The sequence below is a fragment of the Neoarthrinium moseri genome, assembly GCF_022829205.1.
Source record: "Neoarthrinium moseri strain CBS 164.80 chromosome Unknown scaffold2_Wmoseri_CBS_16480, whole genome shotgun sequence".
Classification (NCBI taxonomy): domain Eukaryota; kingdom Fungi; phylum Ascomycota; class Sordariomycetes; order Amphisphaeriales; family Apiosporaceae; genus Neoarthrinium; species Neoarthrinium moseri.
In genome coordinates, this window is record NW_026055116.1 from 1,877,268 (window position 1) to 1,897,265 (window position 19,998).

Below are 19,998 nucleotides of genomic sequence, written 5' to 3' on the forward strand. Positions count from 1 at the left end.
GGTGGGCGCGATAAGGGATCGCCATATGCTACTGCCTGCATTGCGGTGCCTTGGGCGGACTAGACTAAGCGTGTTACGTCCGCACATCTCTGGCGACGGATGGGGAATGCTTATCCCCAATGTCACTGACGGTTTACCCCCCTATCTGGTTTATGAGAACTACAACAGGCAATGGTTCGGGCAACGTTCACTGCGACTTCTTTCGCAAGATCATAGACGGCGAGATGACGGTTTGGAATATGCCGGGAGTTTTACGCAGCAAGATAGAAATACCCCCTGGTAGACCCTGAGGTTTTTATTTTCCGTACGGGTCTGAAGACTATGAGACATGCGATATGCCTTACTCTTACTCTATTTCTTGTCTCCCTTTCCTCCTGGTTATAGGCACTTGAAACTGTCTACATGCATGGTATGGGAGTCGGTGGCACGTATCCGTCATGATTTGTCGCGTTTTATGTGTTCTATTTTTATATCCGTTGCTAGATATGTTGATAGATGACAATAGCAAGAAACTCACCCAGTCCAAAACATTAGTCGTGATGAACTCCGCCAGGGTATGTCGAAGACTGACCTATAGCATGCGGATCTAGTGACTTGACGTGATCATATGTCAGTTGAAGCGATGTGCCAATGAAGCGGAGATAGCATATGGCTCATGCACTTCCAGCAACAGTAAAGATTTGGTTGTTTTTGGCAGCTTGATGTATTCTATCTAGGTCACCCAAGATACAAATCCAACGGGTGTCCAGTGAGGCCTCACTGCCGGTGCTTCTGCTTATACTGGATGAATCTGGATAGGTTCAGGCCCGCCTCATCGGCACGGGTCCTTAGCTCGGGGAACCTTCTCTTGTCGACCTTCTTGATCATCGCCTTCACCTTGGGGGTGGCCTCCTCAAAGTACCTCAAAAACCCGTCCTTCCAGAAGACCTCCTTGTCGCATGCCTGGTTCTCGTCCCCGTAGATGTCGAACAGCTGGTTGAGCGCCTCGATGGCGTCGGCGGCCGGGGTTTCCGGCAACTTGGCCACGACCATGACCAAGAACACGCCAATCTCGCGGTTGAGCTGCACCGGCGCCGGGTCCAGGGCAAGCTGGCCCAGCACACCGATGCACTTGACGCCGAGCCCCTGGAAAGGGTCCTCCTGCTCGGCAGGCAGGCCGGTCGACGCATGGTAGAGAGAGATGAACTTGTTGGGCTCGTCGGCGCCAAGTGGCGTCCTCTCGTGCAACGTTGTGGCGATGGCCCACGCTAGACTTGTGACGATAGTCGCCAGGGCAACATCCGAGGTGTCGCTGGAGAGGATGTGCGCGACCCCGTTCTTCCAAATCATCTGCGCCGCGGGCGTCCATGCGGCTAGAATGGGGGCGTTTTGCTCCTCCAAGAAGTCGATGCACGCCACGGTCCACGCGATGTTGTTGAGAGTCGTGAAGGCATGGCCTCTGATGAGTTGGGAGGCTTCGTCGGCCTTGTCGTTGGACTTGGCTACTTTGACAATTTGAGGGATGGCTTTCTGGATGAGAAGCCCGAGGGTCGGTAGATCGTCCAGGCCAGCTGCACCCTCAGGGTAATCGTCTGCTCCAGTCACCATGTCCATATCAGCCTCCATCTCATCCTCGTCCATTTCGTCGTCTTCGTCTTGTTCCTTGTCTGACGCATCCGCGCCGTCTTCGGCGTCCATGGCGGTGTCTTCGTCGTCGAAACCCTTGAACTCGTTGCTAGTCTTCTTGGGCTTCTTATCCTTCTTGCTCATCTTGTTCCCTCTTTCCAAAGTCTCTTGCACTGCAGTGCCGATAGACGCTAGAATCTCAAGCGCCAGTTGCAGAATCTCAACTGGGCTATTCGATCCACTGTCGCCATTTGCGGCTTTGTTGCTTGTTGGCGCTATGGCGAGGGCATCGGTAAGAGTAGGTATCAACAAGGCGTCGCTGGACTGGTCTCTTCCGGGGTTTGCGTCGTCCCACTCCATCACGTTAAAGATGTTGTGAAGCACACCGCACGCAAACACCGCACGTGATCCTGATGCCGTCTTGAACGACATCAGCTGCTTGAAGACATTGTGCTCCCCGTCGCCAAGAATTCTCTCAACAAATTGTCGGTTGTCCTCAGTAAGCGTTATCATGCAAGACAAGGCACTGCTGATCACATCGTCCGACGCCAGGTCACTCGAGACCAGCTTGAACAAGAAGGCAATGATCTGTTCGTTGCGAACGATGGCCTCCAAAATATCATCCTGGGCCTCTGCAAGAGCAGCAGTAATCGTAGCAAGCGCTTCAGAAATTGCCCAGGCAAGACTCTGCTCCGCCTTTGAGGCCTTGCTGATCGCTGGGCTCTGGCCGCTCAGAGACTCAGTGACCTGTACTTCAGTGAGTCGAAATGCGTCACAGCTTCCATATAAGACACAACTCACCTTCTGAGCTGCGTGTTCAATGGCGGTAAGGACATCAACTCTGAATAGATGCACGCAGAAGTCGGATTCCTCTTCCTGTGTCAGAAGTTTCAAAATCTCCCAGCCCGCAGCCCGACTTTCAAGACCGGTATCTGTGAGTGTCTCGGTGAGGATGATGTGAACGACCTGCTCCCTCAAGAGCAGTTTGCGGCATCGCGCATCTTGAATGATGTTAGCGACGGCCTTTGCGGCCGAAGTGCGCGATTTGGGATCAGCACTCTGAAGATCCTTGAGAACGGGCAGGATACTCTTCTCCCGTAGGGCAGCGAGCTCGGGGTCCGTCGGCGGCTTGACGGGTTTGGCGAGAGGGTCGGAGCGTTGGCTCGCCTTGCCTCTGTTACGCCGGGTTTTGCCCATATTGACGGCGTGAGTGCGAACAGGAGAGGAGAATGCCTAGCAAATACGCAATTCTGGGTAGACGATAAATTGAATCACCACCTTCAAGTCTATTGCTTCAGGCGTTTGATGTGCTTCAAGAAATTTTCTTAAAATCCAGCCTTGCAAAAAAGTAACCCGATCCACCGGTCGGCGACGAGTGGGTCGGGCGGGAAGCCCAAGGGTCCCTGAGTGGGGCTCAAGTCGGGGATCAAGCTCCATGCTGCCCGGCCCCAGCTGGAGCCCTGGAGGTGAGTTTGTACTGCACGCTGCCGATCCTGGATAACGGGTTTGGAGTCTTGGACGGGCCCCCGGGAGGTACCCGTGGACCTTACTGTGTAGTGATTGCAGCATGAGCCGACCTAGACGACATGGGAGGAGGAGTCCTGGAGCGTCGCACAAGAGCACTGCCTCCAGCTGGCCCCCGTAGTAATGCAGCTTGGCTCTTGCTCTCCTACTTAGGCTTTCCCAACTCGTACATCCAGCCGGGCCCCCGGGGCGGGGAGGGCTGTATAACCTTCAATGCTTGGCTGTTCGAGGGAGTGTCTCGCACTCTCGACCCGACGTGACACGTTTCTCTAGCGCAAGTCTGCCCGCTGCAGCTCATGTCATTTGTCCTGCCACCGGGGTCGGTCCCCTGCTGCAAAATAGCCATCAAATAAGATCGTCACCCATTCGAAGTGGGACCTCGCACCCTTTAGTGCTTCAACGCCACTGCAAGGCGTCGCAGCTAAGTTGCTCGGCAAGCTAAGGGGGACCAGGTCACACCTACACTAGATGGTGCTAGGTACTTACCTGCTGAACGGGGGGATTCGTGAGAATAAGCGCAACCTCCCGGCTCGACTTTATCCTCACTCCAGGTCTCCTCCCGCCCGCTACAGATGTGCGCACTCCGGTTGCGAGCTTGCCTCATGTGAAATGCCGCCCCTCCACATGCTCCCCGCGCCTTCGACCTCGAGATAACACGTGCCTCCTTCCCACCCCCCAGCAGGAGGCTCCCGGCGAGCGCGAGCGCGAGCGATCAATGTCTTTCTGGGGAAGGTCGCGGCGCTTCTTCATGAGCGATGAAGAGATGGGCAAGAAGGACGACGACCACGTGCCGTCGGCCGTCAACGTCGGTTTGCGCAAGCCCAACTGGCATCCCGCGCGCGCGCCGCAGCGGAGGGGCGTCAAGCGCATTGCTCTTGCGCTGCTGGCCCTCGGCCTCGTCTACCTCTTTATCCACAACATTCCCACCGACCTGGGCCCGCGAAATGCCGGCCGCCCAATGTACACCGACCGGCGACCTCACTCCGCGACAACAAAAGGCGATGCGCAGTCCGGCATCTATGGCGACGATGCGAGCGCGGTAGCGCACACGTACACGGGCCCGCCCAGGTTCCTCGAGCTCGCGGCGTCCCTCCATGCGATTTCTACTACAAGAGGCGGCATGCTGTTGAATAAGAACATCCTCTTTGCGACGTCAAGTCTGAAGAGCGCCGCCGCGCTGCTACCTGTCGCTTGCCAGATGGGCAGAGAGTCGAGAAATTATGTGCATTTTGCGCTCATGAGCCGCAGTCAGATCAGCATCGAAGAACTGAAGAGTATAAACGGCATGGACGAGAGTTGCCAGATCATATTTCATGGTACGGATCTTCGACTTTTCAGATAAATGCTTTAGCCTTCCTGTGTACAGAGACGTCTCGAGGGCTTCGCTTGCTGACACGATTCAGATGCCCGAACAGACAAAGCCGCCATCATGACGGACGAGCGCATGGAATACAGCACATTCCGTGCCTTACGTGAGTACCACTTAAACAGTACTTCGTCTGGTGGACTGACTCATACCGTGCAGACCATATCCATATGTACATGCACCCGCAAGCTATTATTGTGGATGGATCTGGGTCAGAGAACTGGTTCTTCACCAAAGGGGCCGCTGCACATGTTAAAGCCACCGGGAACACGCTGATTGAGCTGCCGCATTCCGCTCAGAAACTTCTCTGGATTACCAAGTTAGATAGCCGGTCACTGCGTGGTAAGTCCGATTGCAGTCACTGTAGTAACTTGCCAGTCGACATGCTAACATTCTTCCAGCATGGAACGACAACCATGTCGATATTCTGATCCAAGCTACACCAGGGGCTTCGGGGAGCCTCATTAGGCTGCTAAGGTCCCTGAGCTCAGCCGATTTCTCGTCATGTTCTATTCCCCACCTCACAATTGAGTTGCCACACGACATTGATCCTCCTACGAAGCAGTATCTGGAGACTTTTCAGTGGCCGCCAGCTCATATACCTAATCCGACAAGTGCGAAATATGTGACTTTGAGACATCGCATACCCCGTCGGGGTCTGACCGAGGAGGAGAGCTCAGTACGATTTCTGGAATCTTTTTGGCCAGCAGATCCGAGAATGTCACATATTTTGGTTCTTTCCCCTCAGGTGGAGGTCGCGCCGAACTTCTTTCACTGTAAGTTTCCACTTCTTAGCCCAAACCGGCGTGGATTCGCCACTGACGAGACCAAATTACCAGACATCAAATACACGCTCTTGGAGTACAGGTACTCTGAAGCATCACATATTCAGCACTGGGATGCTCGACTGTTTGGTATCAGTCTCGAACAACCTTTGCAGCACCTAAGCGGCAAGGCCAGATTTAGCCCTCCATTATCGCTTCATGAGGCTACCGAAACCGAAGTTGCCTCGTCGTTCTTGTGGCAGGCGCCGACCAGCAATGCAATGCTCTTCATGGGTGAGAAGTGGGCGGAAATGCATGACCTGGTGTCTCGCTCGCTTGAGATACAGCAAGGCTCCAGTGACGTACCGGCGCTTCTGGCGAAGAAGGAAATCAGTAGGGAGCACCCGTCTTGGCTGGAACATGCCTTACGGTTGTCGAGGCTGCGAGGATATTGGACGTTGTATCCCGGGGAAGACACAGCTAAGAGCCTTGCAACAGTTCACACTGATCTGCGCCATAGCCCAGAGGAATATTCCAAATCGGCAGATGAGGTGACGTTGACCGATGAATCGAGCGATAAAGACTTTGAGGATGCGCTCAAGCGATTGAAGGCTGGACCGGAATCCAATTTGGAACTCCACTCCTCGTTGCAAAGCTTGGTGGAAGCCGGTTCTCTCCGTCCCTTTGGCAACCTGCCCCTCCTGACATGGGATGGTCGTAAGACGGATCTTGAGCAACTGGACTCGCTTGCTGCCGATTATGCCATTGAGTTCATAACGCAAGTCGGCAAGTGTGAAGATGAGACCAGGAGCAAGAGAGTCGAGCTGTCCGTACAAGATCTCTTCTGCACGACAAGCGTGTAAAATCGCATACCGTATCCATCAATGCTCGGTTGGACGTGTTCGCAAGGAATCATTGGCTTCCTGACTGTGGACTGGGCTATGATTGAAGGCTTTCAAGGGATATAGAGGCCATTCTGGTCAGGGCGGTGGCACAGATCTTTGATAAACCCAAATAAATACCATGAAACCCTGAGGGGTGATTATTCATCTATCTGTATTTTGGCGACAGCAAGGAGTATCGCACATGTTCCGATAATTGCGAGGCCGATGAGAGACATGATCTATACATTACGATTGTCAGCTTTGGAGGGAAGTGAGTTATAGAGGTCAAACCTACCGACTGCGTCCGCCACCCTGTCTGAACGATGGCCATCTTTCTGCTGTACTTGTTGACGGTTTCTTCTCAGATGTCAGTCAATGCAATCAGACGTAAAGCAGAACCAGCGACTAACGTATGTAATTGCAGAAACCGGCCATCAGGCATGCAAATGACAAGAGCCAAAAGATGAGTCCCAACGGTCGCGCCATCCTTAGCTCGAGAGCGGTAGGTTTGGACTTGAGATGGAAAGACAGGACTATAGCAACGGCAACGATAGCCATGTAGACTGAAAGGCGCAAGTACGACAGGAACGCTGCCGTTCTGTCAGTGAACCTGCGCTCGCAATGGCTGATGGTACTGGACTTACTACGCTCATTGGCACAGTGGTCCCGCGCGTCGCTGGTGTCGTTCTCGAACAGCAACGGGCCAAAAAAGGGCCAGGTCCAGAAGGCATTGTTCTGTGGCCAACCGGAGCTAGGGTCGGTGTCAGCATTGCATAGTCTAGACTATTGCACTTGGAGCGCGCTCTCGCGCTTGAGAGCAACCGACTTACACGCAGTCTTCCCCAACCTCGACGGGTTTCCTCAACGCCGCATAGGACAGCGGGCCCAAGCATGACGTAGTGCCCTCCTCCTCATCCGGCTGCTCTGCGCGCTGCATGTTGGGCGGTCGAAGTTATTCCATGCTCAGCGTAAAGAAAACCTCGTGGTCGGTTAGTGCCGATGTTGCGATTGATAATCAAAGCCCGCGTTGGAGGGAGTCAATTGGGTATTTAAGAGGCTGCTGGCGATCAATTGACCTGGAGATGGATTTTTGCATTTTAGCCTTCTGGTGTAAGTTCGACCTGATGAGCTAATAAGCTCCAACCTCGGAAGATACAACCGCCCAGCGTGTTTGGTCTGGGCTCGGCTCGCCAAGCATGCCTGTCCCCGGCAGCGATCCCGCAACTGACTTGCATACCTCAAAAGGCAATCAAGAGGCCAATGCCCCCCCGGCCGGCTCGCGGTATAGCACCACGATTATTACTTATCAGGGCGAGTAGAACCGCTGCATACACTACACAAAAGCACCCCGCCACGCCGGGCTCCGCTCAGAGGCGCCGCGTTCGGTGACTCAGTCTCGCCATTCTTCTTATGTACAAGCAGCATGCTTGGACCGCAGTGGAGGTTAGCCTATCTCTTGTGCTGGGTCTCTTTCCCGATAGCACTTACCTAACGATTGCGGGGGGCCCACTGCCACCTCTTAGTCTAGCGGGAACAGACCAGACGACGGCCGCGGCCGATGAACTACAAAAGGAGTAACTATCGGTGAGACGCTAGGTTGTGATTCACGCCACGAAAGCGTGTCTTACGGAACGTGTGTCTGTTCAAAGATCGCCGTGCTTTCCCGTTGTGTTCCAGCGAACATCTTCCGTTTTTTTCCTCCTTCTTTTCCTTTTCATTGGCCTCCCGAAGCTCCAGTTCTCGCTCCGCGGTTGTAAGAGGGGAAAATGGCAAGCTCAAGGGATATTCCGTCCTCGGGGCGCGGCATCGGAGACATTGCGTCCTCGTTTGCTTCCTCGTTCAGGGCTGCCTCGCCCTTGGCACAAGAAATCGTGGCCAGGGATATTGCAGAGTGCTCCGAGGACGAGGACGTTGACGATACATCCAATTTCTTGGAATCGGACGCTGAGTCCGTAGACGGCGGCCATGGTCCCACGTTATACCGCCAACCCGCGGGCATCGAGGTCGCGTTTGGCTACCGGAGACCCAGTCTGCTGCTGGAGCCGGCAGAGGAGCCGACCCGACCGGTCGTCACCAGGGCGGAAAAGAAGCAGTCTCGAGATGCCGAGCGCAGCCTTCTGAGGGATAATCACATCCTACCCCCTAAGCACGGCGTGGAGGAGCAACCCGGGCTGCTCACCAAGGTGTACAAGCGTCTGTTCAGCACCAAGGTCCGGAAGACGCCCGATGACGAGGAAGTGCCCAGGATAGCGATCAACCCGTCTGAGACGGCTCCGCTGCTCCCTGGCCGGTCGGCAGACGGGTCGGGTCAGGAGGAAGAGAACCTCAACGAGCAGTGGGAGGCGGCCGTAGCCTCTGGCAAGATCCAGACGACGTGGCAGAGGGAGGCGCAGACGATCGGCAAGTACTCGCGGTCGCTGATTGTCACTTTTCTGTTGCAGTATAGCATCAACATTGCCAGCGTGTTCGCCGTTGGCCATATCGGCAAGATTGAGCTGGGAGCCGTAAGCTGTAAGATATCCCCCTACCCCTGAGGCCTCACGGCTCTCTTTTTGCTCATCCAAATACTGACCCACCCAACAGTGGCTGCCATGACGGCGAATATAACATGTTACGCACCTTTCCAGGGCCTAGCAACCAGTCTTGATACGTTGTGTTCGCAGGCTTATGGGTCCGGCCACAAGCACCTGGTTGGCGTCTACGTGCAACGAATGATATATTTCCTAGGTAGCCTGATGATACCAGTCGCGCTCCTATGGGTCTTTGCTGCCGATATCTTAGCTCGTCTCGTACCAGAGCCCGAGTCGGCTGAGTTGGCCGGTCTCTACCTGAAAATCATTATCATCGGGATCCCCGGGTTTGTCGCCCTCGAGTGCGGAAAGCGATTTGTCAACTCTCAGGGTCTGTTCCACGCCACGACATACGTCTTGCTTATCGCTGCTCCTTTCAATGCGTTTATTAGCTGGCTATTTGTTTGGCACTTCGGGTGGGGCTTTGTAGGTGCCCCTGTGGCTGTAGCCGTCACGCAGAACCTGATGCCAGTGTTGCTGTTTCTGTATGTTGTGTTTGTAGATGGGTCTCAGTGCTGGAATGGCTTCAGCAAGAAGGCCTTCACGAACTGGGGTGAGTGATGCAGAACCGCCTCGGAGCCTTTGCTCATAGCTGACCGTACACTAGGCCCAATGGTTAAGCTGGCACTTCCGGGGATGATCATGGTCGTAGCTGAATGGCTGGCGTTCGAGGTTCTGACTCTGGCCAGCAGTCAATTCGGCACATCTTACCTGGCAGCCCAGAGTATCCTGATGACCCTGACCTCGACAACCTTCCAGCTTCCCTTCCCGATCTCCATTGCCGCTTCCACTCGAATTGCCAACCTCATTGGCGCGAAGCTGAGCAGTGCGGCAAAGACTTCGGCCAAAGTTGCGGTGTGCAGCGCCGCCCTCGTCGCTGTGTTTAATGTCATCATTCTCTCCAGTCTGCGGTACGAGTTGCCGAAGCTCTTGACCACGGACGAGGAGGTCATCGAGTTTGTGGCCCAGATCATGCCGCTGGTCGCTGTGATGCAGATCTTTGACAGCATGGCCTGCATGGCGCATGGTCTGCTCAGGGGTATTGGAAAGCAGCATTTCGGCGGATACGCAAACTTGTTGACGTACTACCTTGTGGCATTGCCGATATCGTTCGGTGTTGGTTTCGGCCTCGACTGGAAATTGGAAGGCCTGTGGTCTGGGGTCACATTAGGTCTGTTCTTGTGAGTTATAATTGAATTTCTCCCACCTAAAACCTTGTGGTTTACTTACTGTTTCCAGGGTTGCGGCCGTGGAATACTGGTATATATACAAGAGTGACTGGGAAGAGTCTGTTAGGGAGGCTGAGCACCGCAACGCTTCTGGATAGATTATGGGATTGCTTTTGAGTCTTGAGCTTCTCGTCAACGGTGACCGTCGTTGTCTTTCTTTTTCGTTTATGCTGCCACTGCAGATTTGGAGCTAATTTCACGCGTTGGGCCTGTCTTTGGTATCATAGCAGCGGCGTTTAGGGATGAAGAACGGCTAAATAGAACGATCGCAGAGACTAGTAGACCAAGTATGGTAATTTGACTGGGAGGTGCAATGTTACGTCGTTTGAGTGCCAACGCGTTACTTTTGTGTATTTCTCTTAAAACTATCAAGATGTTCTTGCATTTCCATTCGTTCATATAATCGTGTCTAACCTTTCGTATACCATGCCCAAAGATTCACAGTTCAATAAAAGAGCATTATTACCTGTTCTTCCAAGACGTCCAAAATTACAAAAAACGTTAGACTAACAGCCTCCACTACTACCTGCCGGCCCAGTCCAAGCATCGTTGGTCTCAGCTCGGATAGCTTCGACATCAGTCTCATCGCAGGCAGGTACGACCAGAGTCCTGTTAACGGTCTCGAAGATCCAGGGCTGGTCGCAGTCTTCCTGCCGAGCATAGCCGTAGTCGATAGTCTCTCCGGCAGTCAAGGCGATAGCGGCGTACCACAGAGGGCGCTCCGATGTATAGTTCGATGCTAGCAATGGCTGTGCGTTGTTGACATCCCATGACCCAAGGTCTGTAGTGTTGCCCACGAGGTAGATGTTCTCGCCGAAATAGGTGGACGCATTGACCGCAAATTGGACGTACGAGGTGCACGATGCCGTCACATTAGGAGCTCCTGCTGCAAATGCTGGGACGTAGGAGCCTTTGGCCGAAGAAGCAGCGCACTGAGCGGGAAGAGTGACGGCAGTAGACGGCTCCCAGCTCGGCGGGTATTGGCCCGCTCGTCTTTCTGCCATGGTCACAAATGCGGCATAAGACCAGGTCAAATCATAGGCCGACAGTGGGTTCCCAGGAGCGGTCTTATTGAACTGCTCGGACAGCGAGCCGTTGGCAGGAGTGTACTGCTCAACCACGGCTACGAATGAGTCGGCGTAATTATGGACAGCATCAATTATGTGCGAGAACTCTGCGCACGTATCATTGGAGCTATAGGTCTTTGTCCTAGCAGCCGGATATATGTCTTGGAAGAAGGCTAGGGATGTGTCGTCAATGGTGAGTGCTTCCTGCGTCTTCCACTGCGCAATTGCATCGTAAAGATATTCTGCAGCTCCTGCGGTGATCAGATACCTGGAATTTGTTAGTGGTCCGCCTGGGTGAAACGAATTGAGTAGCAAGGACATGGATCTTACCAAGGGTTGCCTTCGTAGTAGACATCCTCAGTGTACCGGCCCAGGGCAATTCCAGAATCTATAGGGATATCCGCGTTGATGGGATACAGTGAAGCGTTGCGAAACGAGTCCACGAATGCCTTGAAGCTGGACAGGCCACGACTGTTGCATGGCTGGATACTTGGGCTATCGCAACTGGCATTCACGTCAAAAATCGAGATTGACCCCAACATGGTGTTGGCATCCTTTCCAGTTCTGATAGTGTTCGTGTTGATGTTTGCCACAAAATATCCGCCGTTCCAGTAGCTCTGCAGGAAACAGACTACTTGAGGTGCTTGGTCACACCCTGTACACTCCACACCCAGTTCTGCTGCTAGAGTGTTACCTTCTACGAGAGCGCGGTACTGAGCTTGTGTTGTGAAGAAGCTGGAACCAGAGACTTCTTCCCACAAGTCGAAACCGGTTGAGTTCCTGGAAGTTGTTAGTCTCAGTATCAAAGCGCATTTATGCAAATCAGTGGGATTCATTACCAGTACTGTCCAACATAAGACAGGTCGTTCGAGATGATAGGCCAGATTACAGTCTTTGCCTTGCTCGTCTGGCCATTGGCAATTAACCAGTTACTGTAGGTAATGAGCGCAATCGCACGAAGAGCAGGCCCATCTCGTTGTGGCCTGCCCCAATTCCCATTGAACCGTGTGCCGTCCACATTGTACTTAGGTTCCCCGAGGCCTTTGCCGGAAGGAAGGAAAGTGCCGGATGGGTTAGAGACTGTTTGAAGGACAGCCTGGGCATGCACGTAATCCTCAATATATTGCTGAAGACTTGTCTCTCCTAAGATGAACTCATCGACTAGCGCCTTCAGAGTTAGAGCGGAGTCTCTCGACCAAGTATAGAAGTCTGCAAAGGGTCAGCCAAGTCTAGATCATGGCAGCTGGATACATTACAATTCGGGTTGACCTTGGAAGGACTTGCGACGACATAGCCTGCGGAGGCTCCTTCGACCAAGGAACCGTTGGGCCCAATGTTATTCAGAGTGCCTTGGAGAGCAATCGGCCTTTGAGCGGCTATGAACGCGTCGACATCAACAGCACGGGGCAATCGAGCTGGGCTGGCAATACTGAGACTGCTCAGCGCAGCAACAGCTACCGCATATTTGGTGATAAGCCGTAACATCTTGGCTGTAGGTCTACGGTAAAGAGCTCAGGCCATGCCCGATGAATCGAACGAGATCAAAGATGTCTTTTGTATTTCGTGGAGCCACGAACTCAGGCCATTCTTACCTAGTCTCGGTCGTTCTTTCATATACTAGCCCTGCTTTGCGCCACAGTTTCGGAGATCACGTTGAGAAAATCCATCTTGGCCTGCAGCCTTAGACTTGACGTAGGGACGTATGATGGTTCGTCAGAGCAATGAGATCCCCCCTTGCTCCTCCACATTCAATGTCGCGTTGGTCTGCGGGCCGATTCTGGGGAATCGTGGGGATTCGCATGCGCCTGAGCCGCGCGGGGTAAACTGGGATTCTCCTCATACCCATCGTGGCGGGTGCTGAACAAAAAAATGGACGTATCCTTTCAGATTGAGCACGTTCTATTTAGAAATCGAAAGAAAACGCGTCAATTTGTCTAGAAGAAAAACCATAGTAAATTCGCCTGGACGAGCCCGTGATTTGTATCAGGCTTCAGATAGCAACGAGACCTGCACTGCGCCTTCGGGGTGCCTGTTCTTTCTAAATACAGTCTCAAAGTCAAAGGCATGTTGTTATGGTCTCGTGAGCTCCAAGAGAGGTCTACCTCCAATCGGCAAGGCGGCCGGGAATTCTGGGATCGTACAGTCGCACCGACATCTCGCCGAGGATAGCTCTTAGGAGGGCGGAGTTGAGGCCGAAGGAGGAAATTTCCGCAACCACAACGACGGCTCTAGCTGATCGTCAATAGTTTGGACACAGGCAAACCTGCGCGTTGAGAATCACATGTCATCGTTCTATCTGTCGACCAAACTCGATCCAGTTCCGGAGTGTTGTCAGACTACGCGTCATACGCGCCACGAAAATTGGCGAATGAGGACTGCAGGCAGGACCAAATTTGCACGAATTCAGGTATATGCATGTTCTTCGGGCAAATGGCTGGCTATGCGCTTCATCATGAAATTTTTGTGCAGATCAAGTGCTTATCATGTTCCCCAAAGCCCTGTAATCATGTCAAATGGCCAACTGCGTTCTTGGAGTACTTGGCTTAGTACCTTCAACGCACGCTACGTGCGGATATTGCAGTAACCGGCACGAACCTCGCATATGACACATGGACACGGCCTTCACATTATCATCGCTGAGCACAATAGAGGTTGTTGCAATAGTGCACAAATTAGAAGCCAAGTATTGTCGGAAGCCACTATTATCTGTCCCGACGTCATGGAGCCCATCTTATCAGATCCGAGTTCGGGGTTAGCTCAGCCTTGTGAGCTAACGACGCGCTATTAAATAAGCCTGACAGAGCAACACCACACAACTCTCAGCCTTCCGTCAGACGTTACAGCTTGTGATATCTGAGTCGACAGGAAGCAAAGCCCAAAAAATGATGTTGAAAGTGGACTTGAGACTGTGCCTTGGGCTTCTGTTGCTCCTTGGGGTTGCCTGCGCCAAGGTGGATGTCAGCAGCCAATCTGAAAAATCGCCCCTTTCCACCCTGACCCTGGATGAGATCGAAGAGAGACTTCAGGTAATGCATACAATCCTGCCCGTCTGTGAAACATTGACGACTCATCACATATCAAGCTATGTCCTGTTGTCGTTGATCTCAACACTGAGAAGCTCGCTGGCGCTCCTGAGACCTCAACCCTGAGCTCACGGGTATTCGGAATCCTCTTTCCTGGAAGTCCCGCTGTGAATGCCATTCTGGCGACCCTCTACATTTCTGGGCCACCAAACTTTCTTCTGGCACTATGCCCACCCAATATTGATCCCTCCTCCTTGTCAGTCATGGTTGCATTCGCTGTAGGAGGCTTATTGGGCGATACGCTCTTCCACCTGCTGCCCGAAATTTTCCTGGGCGAAGATAGCAGCGAACACGTCAGGTTCGTCCTTGTGGAGCCTAATCGCAACCTCCTACTGGGAGCTGCCATTATGGTTGGCTTCATGACCTTTGTCGCGATGGACAAAGGACTACGCATTGCAACCGGTGGCGAAGGGCATGATCATAGTCACGGCAGTGCTCCAGTAGATCCATCTCAAAGTCAAGCATCCTCTACCTCGATCGACGCCATAAATGGCGAGGCAAGATCCCGGAAGAAGCCTCAGAAGTCATCCGAAGTATCTGCTGTGTCAGACAAGGCGGATGCAAAGGAGATCAACCCCAGCGCTAAGTTGGGAGGTTACCTCAATCTCATGTAAGTTTGAGACTACGTCCTGAAGCAAGATACAAACTTTGCGTGTTCAGATGCTGACGATGACCTTGCCGATAGTGCTGACTTCACGCACAACATCACTGATGGTTTGGCTATGTCGGCTTCATTCTACGCATCTCCTACCATAGGGGCTACCACGACTGTGGCCGTATTCTTCCACGAAATCCCGCACGAAGTCGGTGATTTCGCTCTGTTGATCCAGTCGGGCTTTTCGAAGCGAGCTGCGATGGGTGCCCAGTTTGTGACTGCGCTAGGAGCTCTGCTGGGCACCCTCATCGGCATAGCAGTCCAAGAGTTCGGCGGAAACTCGGCCACGTCTGCGGTAGGGATGCACGGAGGCCTACTGGGGACCTCTTTGACTTGGGGCGACATGTTGCTGCCGTTCACTGCCGGGACTTTCCTGTACGTGGGAACTGTTGCTGTCATCCCGGAGCTTCTCGAGACAGGGCCACACAAAAGCGCCGAGTTGCGCAAGATGCTCACTCAATTCGCTGCCATTGCCGTTGGCGCCGGCATCATGCTGTACATCTCATGGGATTGAAAGCAACGCTGGGCACATGACTGTGAGGATTTTGCGGAATCGGAGTAAGTGACTCTTGCCATGCATGATCTACTCTGGTCATATCTGCCACTTGATGGCTGGTACCCAGGGATGGCATAGCCAGGTAGAGTTAGCAACTTGGAGAGGCTGACTCGATGCCAAGCGGGATAATGGGAGCGACTCTCGTATTCGTTGCTCAAAGAATAGGGAATGTTTCCATAGGAGTCGAAAGGTGTATAGGTAGCGAGAATTCCTGCACCGACGCTCGACCATTGCTTATTGCAGTTAATCCAAAGCCAGACCCTTGTAAAGGGTCCAATAGATCGGCTGACAAATTCAAAATATGAAGAGCGCAGCTAATGGCATTACGTGATTTCTTAGTTCATATCCTTATATGGTCCAACGCCGTGAAGACCACATAGGTGCTCATTAGCCCACGATAGAAATCGCGATTCTAGCGCAAATTGAAATTTACTTGTCGTTCCAAAGGCGTGCTCCACAGCTACAATGAACGTGTGGTATCGATATTCAGCCTTCAGGTAAGACGTAGGTTGCCGGTGGGAGTCATGCCAAGTCGGATGCGATCAGGGTCCGTCTCTCGCTAAGTTGGTCCCTGCGTCGGCAACCCGTCCAAAGTCAACCACCCGCTGCTGTCTGACGTTTGCGATCATTGGTGGGTGTCATCTTGGCAATATGTTTTGATGCAGACCTCTATAAAATGTTTTTATCAGACCAGGCACTTTAGTAAGACTGTTCCTGTCAAGCAAGCCGTTGGAACTCTTCAATCGCCCTGGTGCAGTGGATGAACTGCTAGGTGATACAGAGACACGTTAGGATGAGCTCATCAGTAAGAAAGGAAGAGGCAATATACTTTGTCTAACTATTTAACAGCTTAGATGAGCACTTGCCTCTCTTGGGATCTTAGCAGATAGGATTTAGCAGTCTGGGGATCTTCCTTCGACCTTCAGCCATACTACAGTCATTCAGCATTAGTTCAACCGCTGTTAGGTGACGCAAGCACCGGCTACTAGTATCATTGACTCTGAATATCGTAGCTGCCCCGGATTTTCGGGATGCGCATACTTTATTTCCACGGAGCTGCAATCCGCCCGATGTCGGACATGGCAACCACTGCGGCCCGGCCACTCAGCGACAGAAGAGTTGCCGAAATTGTTTCCTACATAACTGTCTGCCCAATGCCTGCGGCCCATGGCTGAATTTGTAGTTGAAGTATCATTTTAATTGTCGCCTTTGCTCGTAAACCGTTGCCCAATCGCATTACCCAGTCCATACACCCCCTAACCAGTCTCACCATTGCGATCCTACCTAGGTATTGTTATGATATGACCGACACGTACGAAATTAGCTTGCTTAGCCTACGCGTTTCAAAAGGGGGCCACTGGAATGACTAAGTTGTTTTTGACCTCCAGGCAACCTCTATTGTAGAACCTAACCAGGTTAGACGTCCGCATCACATGTATTGTACATTGTGGTCCGTATGCTGCGGAATCTCGCACCACTGCCCACATATAGACGATTGCACGGCTCCCACAAGGCAGACAATTTTCTTGACCGCTACTGTGTACGTGAACATGACAATACTGGCTGCACACATCGGCCTTGAGTCATCCTGTTGCTTCAACCCCCAGGTCAAGAATGTTTGCTTATAGGGACTAGCCTCTGGTACGTACTATGGTAGTTGCCGGGTCCCATCCCTACCATTTAACTAGCGCATGTCAATGGAGGGCGCGACGCTCGGAGCGCTACAGGGGTCACATAGTTGGTGGGGTCTCCATGTGTTCCACTAAAACTTCCAACTAAGAAGGTAATCAAGGGTTCTACAGTACCAACTATGCAGTGAGCAGGTGGGTCTTGTCTCTTAGGTAGGGGTGGCTGTCTCCAAGGTTCTCAAGCGCCAGAGCTCCAATCTCGTTGCTATCCGATTCCGTCTTACTCGGGGGACAGTTCGACACTTGACAGCCCCTCCTCGGGGTAGCGTAGCCTCTTCTAGGCCTACGCCATCCTGTTAGATCCGCGCAGCTGACCGGTTCCGTTCACCAGAAGGGCGCATCTCCGCCTGCGTCATTCCTCCATCAATGGCACCATTTGATTGGGTTAGATGAGATATACGTTATGCTCCATGTTGGCCGTCCACCCGTGGCTGGGCTGGCCGCTGGCCATCCATGCCCGAAGCAGTCATTGCGACAGCGCAGGACAAACGTTGCTGGTCTACCCCATCGTATCTCATTGTGACTCTTATCATTAATAAGCTACGGCATGTCACCGGCCTCCACTGACTTACTTTCAACCAAGATGCGGTAGAGAGGTAGCCTTGCTACCTTGCTTATAACATTGGTAGTCCATCTATCTGAATGCGCCGTCCCCTGTATCAGCTAGCATCCATCTCAAACATTGCTGACCTGGGCCCAGCCGCCATTCCGCGGACGATTGCAGCAGCCACTACACACCACCACCAGCTTGGAGGTCACACGGGTGCTTGGCTGACCGCGGCGGGCTCTTGAGAGTCGTTCTATCCAGCACTAGAGCAAACCATCATCATTGGTGTCAATCGCCTGCGATAGCACACCATGTTGTTCGCGGCTTCCACTTCCTCTGCTTCCAGCAGCGATGTCAGCACCTTAGGCTCTCTCAACCACCGGCTGCTTGGACATAAGTCAACAATGAAGATACAGCTGGACAACTACTACACCAACAGGGTGTATACATCTTCCTCGCGATTGTCGGGACACGTCGCCATCGAGGTTGGAAAAGATACTCATTTCGACAAGGTGCAGATCCTGTTATTAGGCACGAGCAGGACCCGCGTGGATAATGTTCACCACCCTCAGCTCACATCGCACACTTTTCTAAAGCTTGAAATGCCCATCCCGGAAGCATCATATCCTATCCCAAGGCTCTATGAGGCAGGCCGTATCTACAATATTCCATTCAACTTCACCATCCCGAGCCAGCTCACGATCAATGCTTGCAATCACAATATCGATACCAACGCTGTTCACGAGAACCATGTCTGTTTGCCGCCCTCAATGGGATCATGGGGAGGAAAGGATGACTTCTCTCCTGAGATGGCCCACGTTGACTACAGCATTGTTGCACGGCTGCTCGGAGAAGAGGGTGAGAGTGGGAAGAGGTTTAGGATCATGGAGGCGAGCCAGTCAGTAAGGGTCCTTCCCGCATATTCGGAGCAACCGCCCCTGGATATCACAGCGCACGATAAACTATACAAGATGTCGAAGACCAAAAATTTGCGCAAGTCAATCTTATCTGCCAAAGCCGGAACAATCACTGTGTCGGCAAAGCAGCCTGGTGCTGTCTTTCTCAGTCCGGATGGGGCTTCTGCTTCGAGCTCCAAGGCGCAACTTGAACTCGTCTTTGAACCCGCCTCAAGCCAGACCTTACCACCAACGCCGACGGGTGTGACTACTAAAGTAACTGCTCTTACATACTTCAGCTCGGGAGCAATCAACGGCTTTCCCAATATGGGGGATTGGGTCAGGTCATTCGGAGCAGATTCTCGCGGCTCATATCCTTGCACAACGTCGCTCAAGTCGACAGCGGCTCAACCAGTCAAGTGGCAACAGCACATCAAACATCAGGCACGTAGAGACTCTGGATATGCCAGTGACTCCAACTCCGATTCAGAGCACAGCAGCGATCAGAACCGCCGAAGGGGCAGCAAGAGCTCACACAAGGGAGCCTCGCCTATCTACCACACGACTACTTTACAGGTGCCGCTCGATCTCCCTGTCCATAAGAAGATGTTCATTCCAAGCTTTCACTCCTGCATCCTGTCGCGGGTGTACATTTTGTGGATCACGGTATCACTTTCAACCGGCGGTTCGAGCTCGAGCATCAACCTTGCGCTTCCCTTGCAAGTTGGCGTTCACAGAGAGGATGCATCCACCAATCCGACGGGGCTCCCCTCATTCGAGGTTGCTATTGAAGACGCTGAAGCAGATGATCACCTAAGGCCGCGGACACTACGTGTTCCTGATGTTGAGTTTGAGCGCCACGCACTACCCGGCTATGCGGATGTGATTGCCGGACGGACTGCAATTGCGAATTGAATCCTGCGACTCATTTTATCTCCTAAGCAGAGGTTACGGTGCGGGAGCGGCTGATGAGTGATAACTGTGGTTTTTTGAGCGAGAATTCGGCAAGATAAATCAACGTTAAAAGCTAGGATTTCCATGGTATGTCACCTGGCGTTTGGTCTTCTTCAACATGATATCCATTGAATTTGAGCGCGGAAAAGATTGTCAAGAAGGATTCGAGGAAGTTGGTCGGAAACCAGGCTTTTCATACACAGTGTACATAGAGCCATCAATTAATTGACTAAATATTTATTCTCCAAAACTTTTGGTGCACGCTGATGGGCACGAAGCGTCTTCTTGTGGTGTTAACGGTCCACGGTCAGATGTAGTTGGTGAGTGGAACTGAACACTGAACCGTCACACCTCACGTTTGCTTCCATTTCCGGTCTGCACAGACTTCGACCACTGCCAAGTGTTTCCAAATAAATACTTATATTAACTCAAAATTATGTCATCAAACCACATGCAGCCGGTAACACTCTCGCGCGAAAGCGATATCGGTCGACGTCAACCAGCTCGCTGGAAAGAACAATCACGTCGCGTTATCTAGACTTGGTATGTTTTGTCGGAGTTGAAAGAGTGTCGAACATTACACTGAACGATGCCCAGGCTGGTTTGTTTT

General features: G+C 52.6%; 7 protein-coding genes across 7 annotated transcripts; 4 read left to right on the forward strand and 3 right to left on the reverse strand.

The window, feature by feature from the left end:
* Nucleotides 1–756: 756 nt before the first annotated feature.
* Nucleotides 757–2,802, reverse strand: JN550_001336 (uncharacterized protein; the record flags this gene model as incomplete). The annotated part of the gene is made up of 2 exons (XM_049311948.1): nt 757–2,352; nt 2,407–2,802. The coding sequence occupies 2 exons, from the start codon at nt 2,800–2,802 to the stop codon at nt 757–759; spliced, it is 1,992 nt and encodes a 663-aa protein (XP_049177242.1).
* A 1,075-nt stretch (nt 2,803–3,877) lies between these two features.
* Nucleotides 3,878–6,122, forward strand: JN550_001337 (uncharacterized protein; the record flags this gene model as incomplete). The annotated part of the gene is made up of 6 exons (XM_049311959.1): nt 3,878–4,445; nt 4,533–4,601; nt 4,655–4,837; nt 4,897–5,174; nt 5,244–5,271; nt 5,335–6,122. The coding sequence occupies 6 exons, from the start codon at nt 3,878–3,880 to the stop codon at nt 6,120–6,122; spliced, it is 1,914 nt and encodes a 637-aa protein (XP_049177243.1).
* A 179-nt stretch (nt 6,123–6,301) lies between these two features.
* JN550_001338 (uncharacterized protein) lies at nt 6,302–7,080 on the reverse strand (the record flags this gene model as incomplete). Its single annotated transcript, XM_049311969.1, has 5 exons — nt 6,302–6,382; nt 6,439–6,500; nt 6,554–6,733; nt 6,788–6,894; nt 6,974–7,080. 5 exons carry the CDS (start codon nt 7,078–7,080, stop codon nt 6,302–6,304), a joined length of 537 nt encoding a protein of 178 aa, XP_049177244.1.
* Nucleotides 7,081–7,909: 829 nt separating this feature from the next.
* On the forward strand, nt 7,910–10,040 carry JN550_001339 (uncharacterized protein; the record flags this gene model as incomplete). The annotated part of the gene is made up of 4 exons (XM_049311980.1): nt 7,910–8,654; nt 8,727–9,266; nt 9,321–9,894; nt 9,953–10,040. 4 exons carry the CDS (start codon nt 7,910–7,912, stop codon nt 10,038–10,040), a joined length of 1,947 nt encoding a protein of 648 aa, XP_049177245.1.
* Nucleotides 10,041–10,448: 408 nt separating this feature from the next.
* Nucleotides 10,449–12,494, reverse strand: JN550_001340 (uncharacterized protein; the record flags this gene model as incomplete). Its single annotated transcript, XM_049311991.1, has 4 exons — nt 10,449–11,277; nt 11,340–11,789; nt 11,849–12,218; nt 12,266–12,494. 4 exons carry the CDS (start codon nt 12,492–12,494, stop codon nt 10,449–10,451), a joined length of 1,878 nt encoding a protein of 625 aa, XP_049177246.1.
* Nucleotides 12,495–13,891: 1,397 nt separating this feature from the next.
* JN550_001341 (uncharacterized protein) lies at nt 13,892–15,261 on the forward strand (the record flags this gene model as incomplete). The annotated part of the gene is made up of 3 exons (XM_049312002.1): nt 13,892–14,035; nt 14,092–14,702; nt 14,778–15,261. 3 exons carry the CDS (start codon nt 13,892–13,894, stop codon nt 15,259–15,261), a joined length of 1,239 nt encoding a protein of 412 aa, XP_049177247.1.
* A 2,588-nt stretch (nt 15,262–17,849) lies between these two features.
* On the forward strand, nt 17,850–19,349 carry JN550_001342 (uncharacterized protein; the record flags this gene model as incomplete). Its single annotated transcript, XM_049312014.1, has 1 exon — nt 17,850–19,349. One exon carries the CDS (start codon nt 17,850–17,852, stop codon nt 19,347–19,349), a length of 1,500 nt encoding a protein of 499 aa, XP_049177248.1.
* Nucleotides 19,350–19,998: the final 649 nt, after the last annotated feature.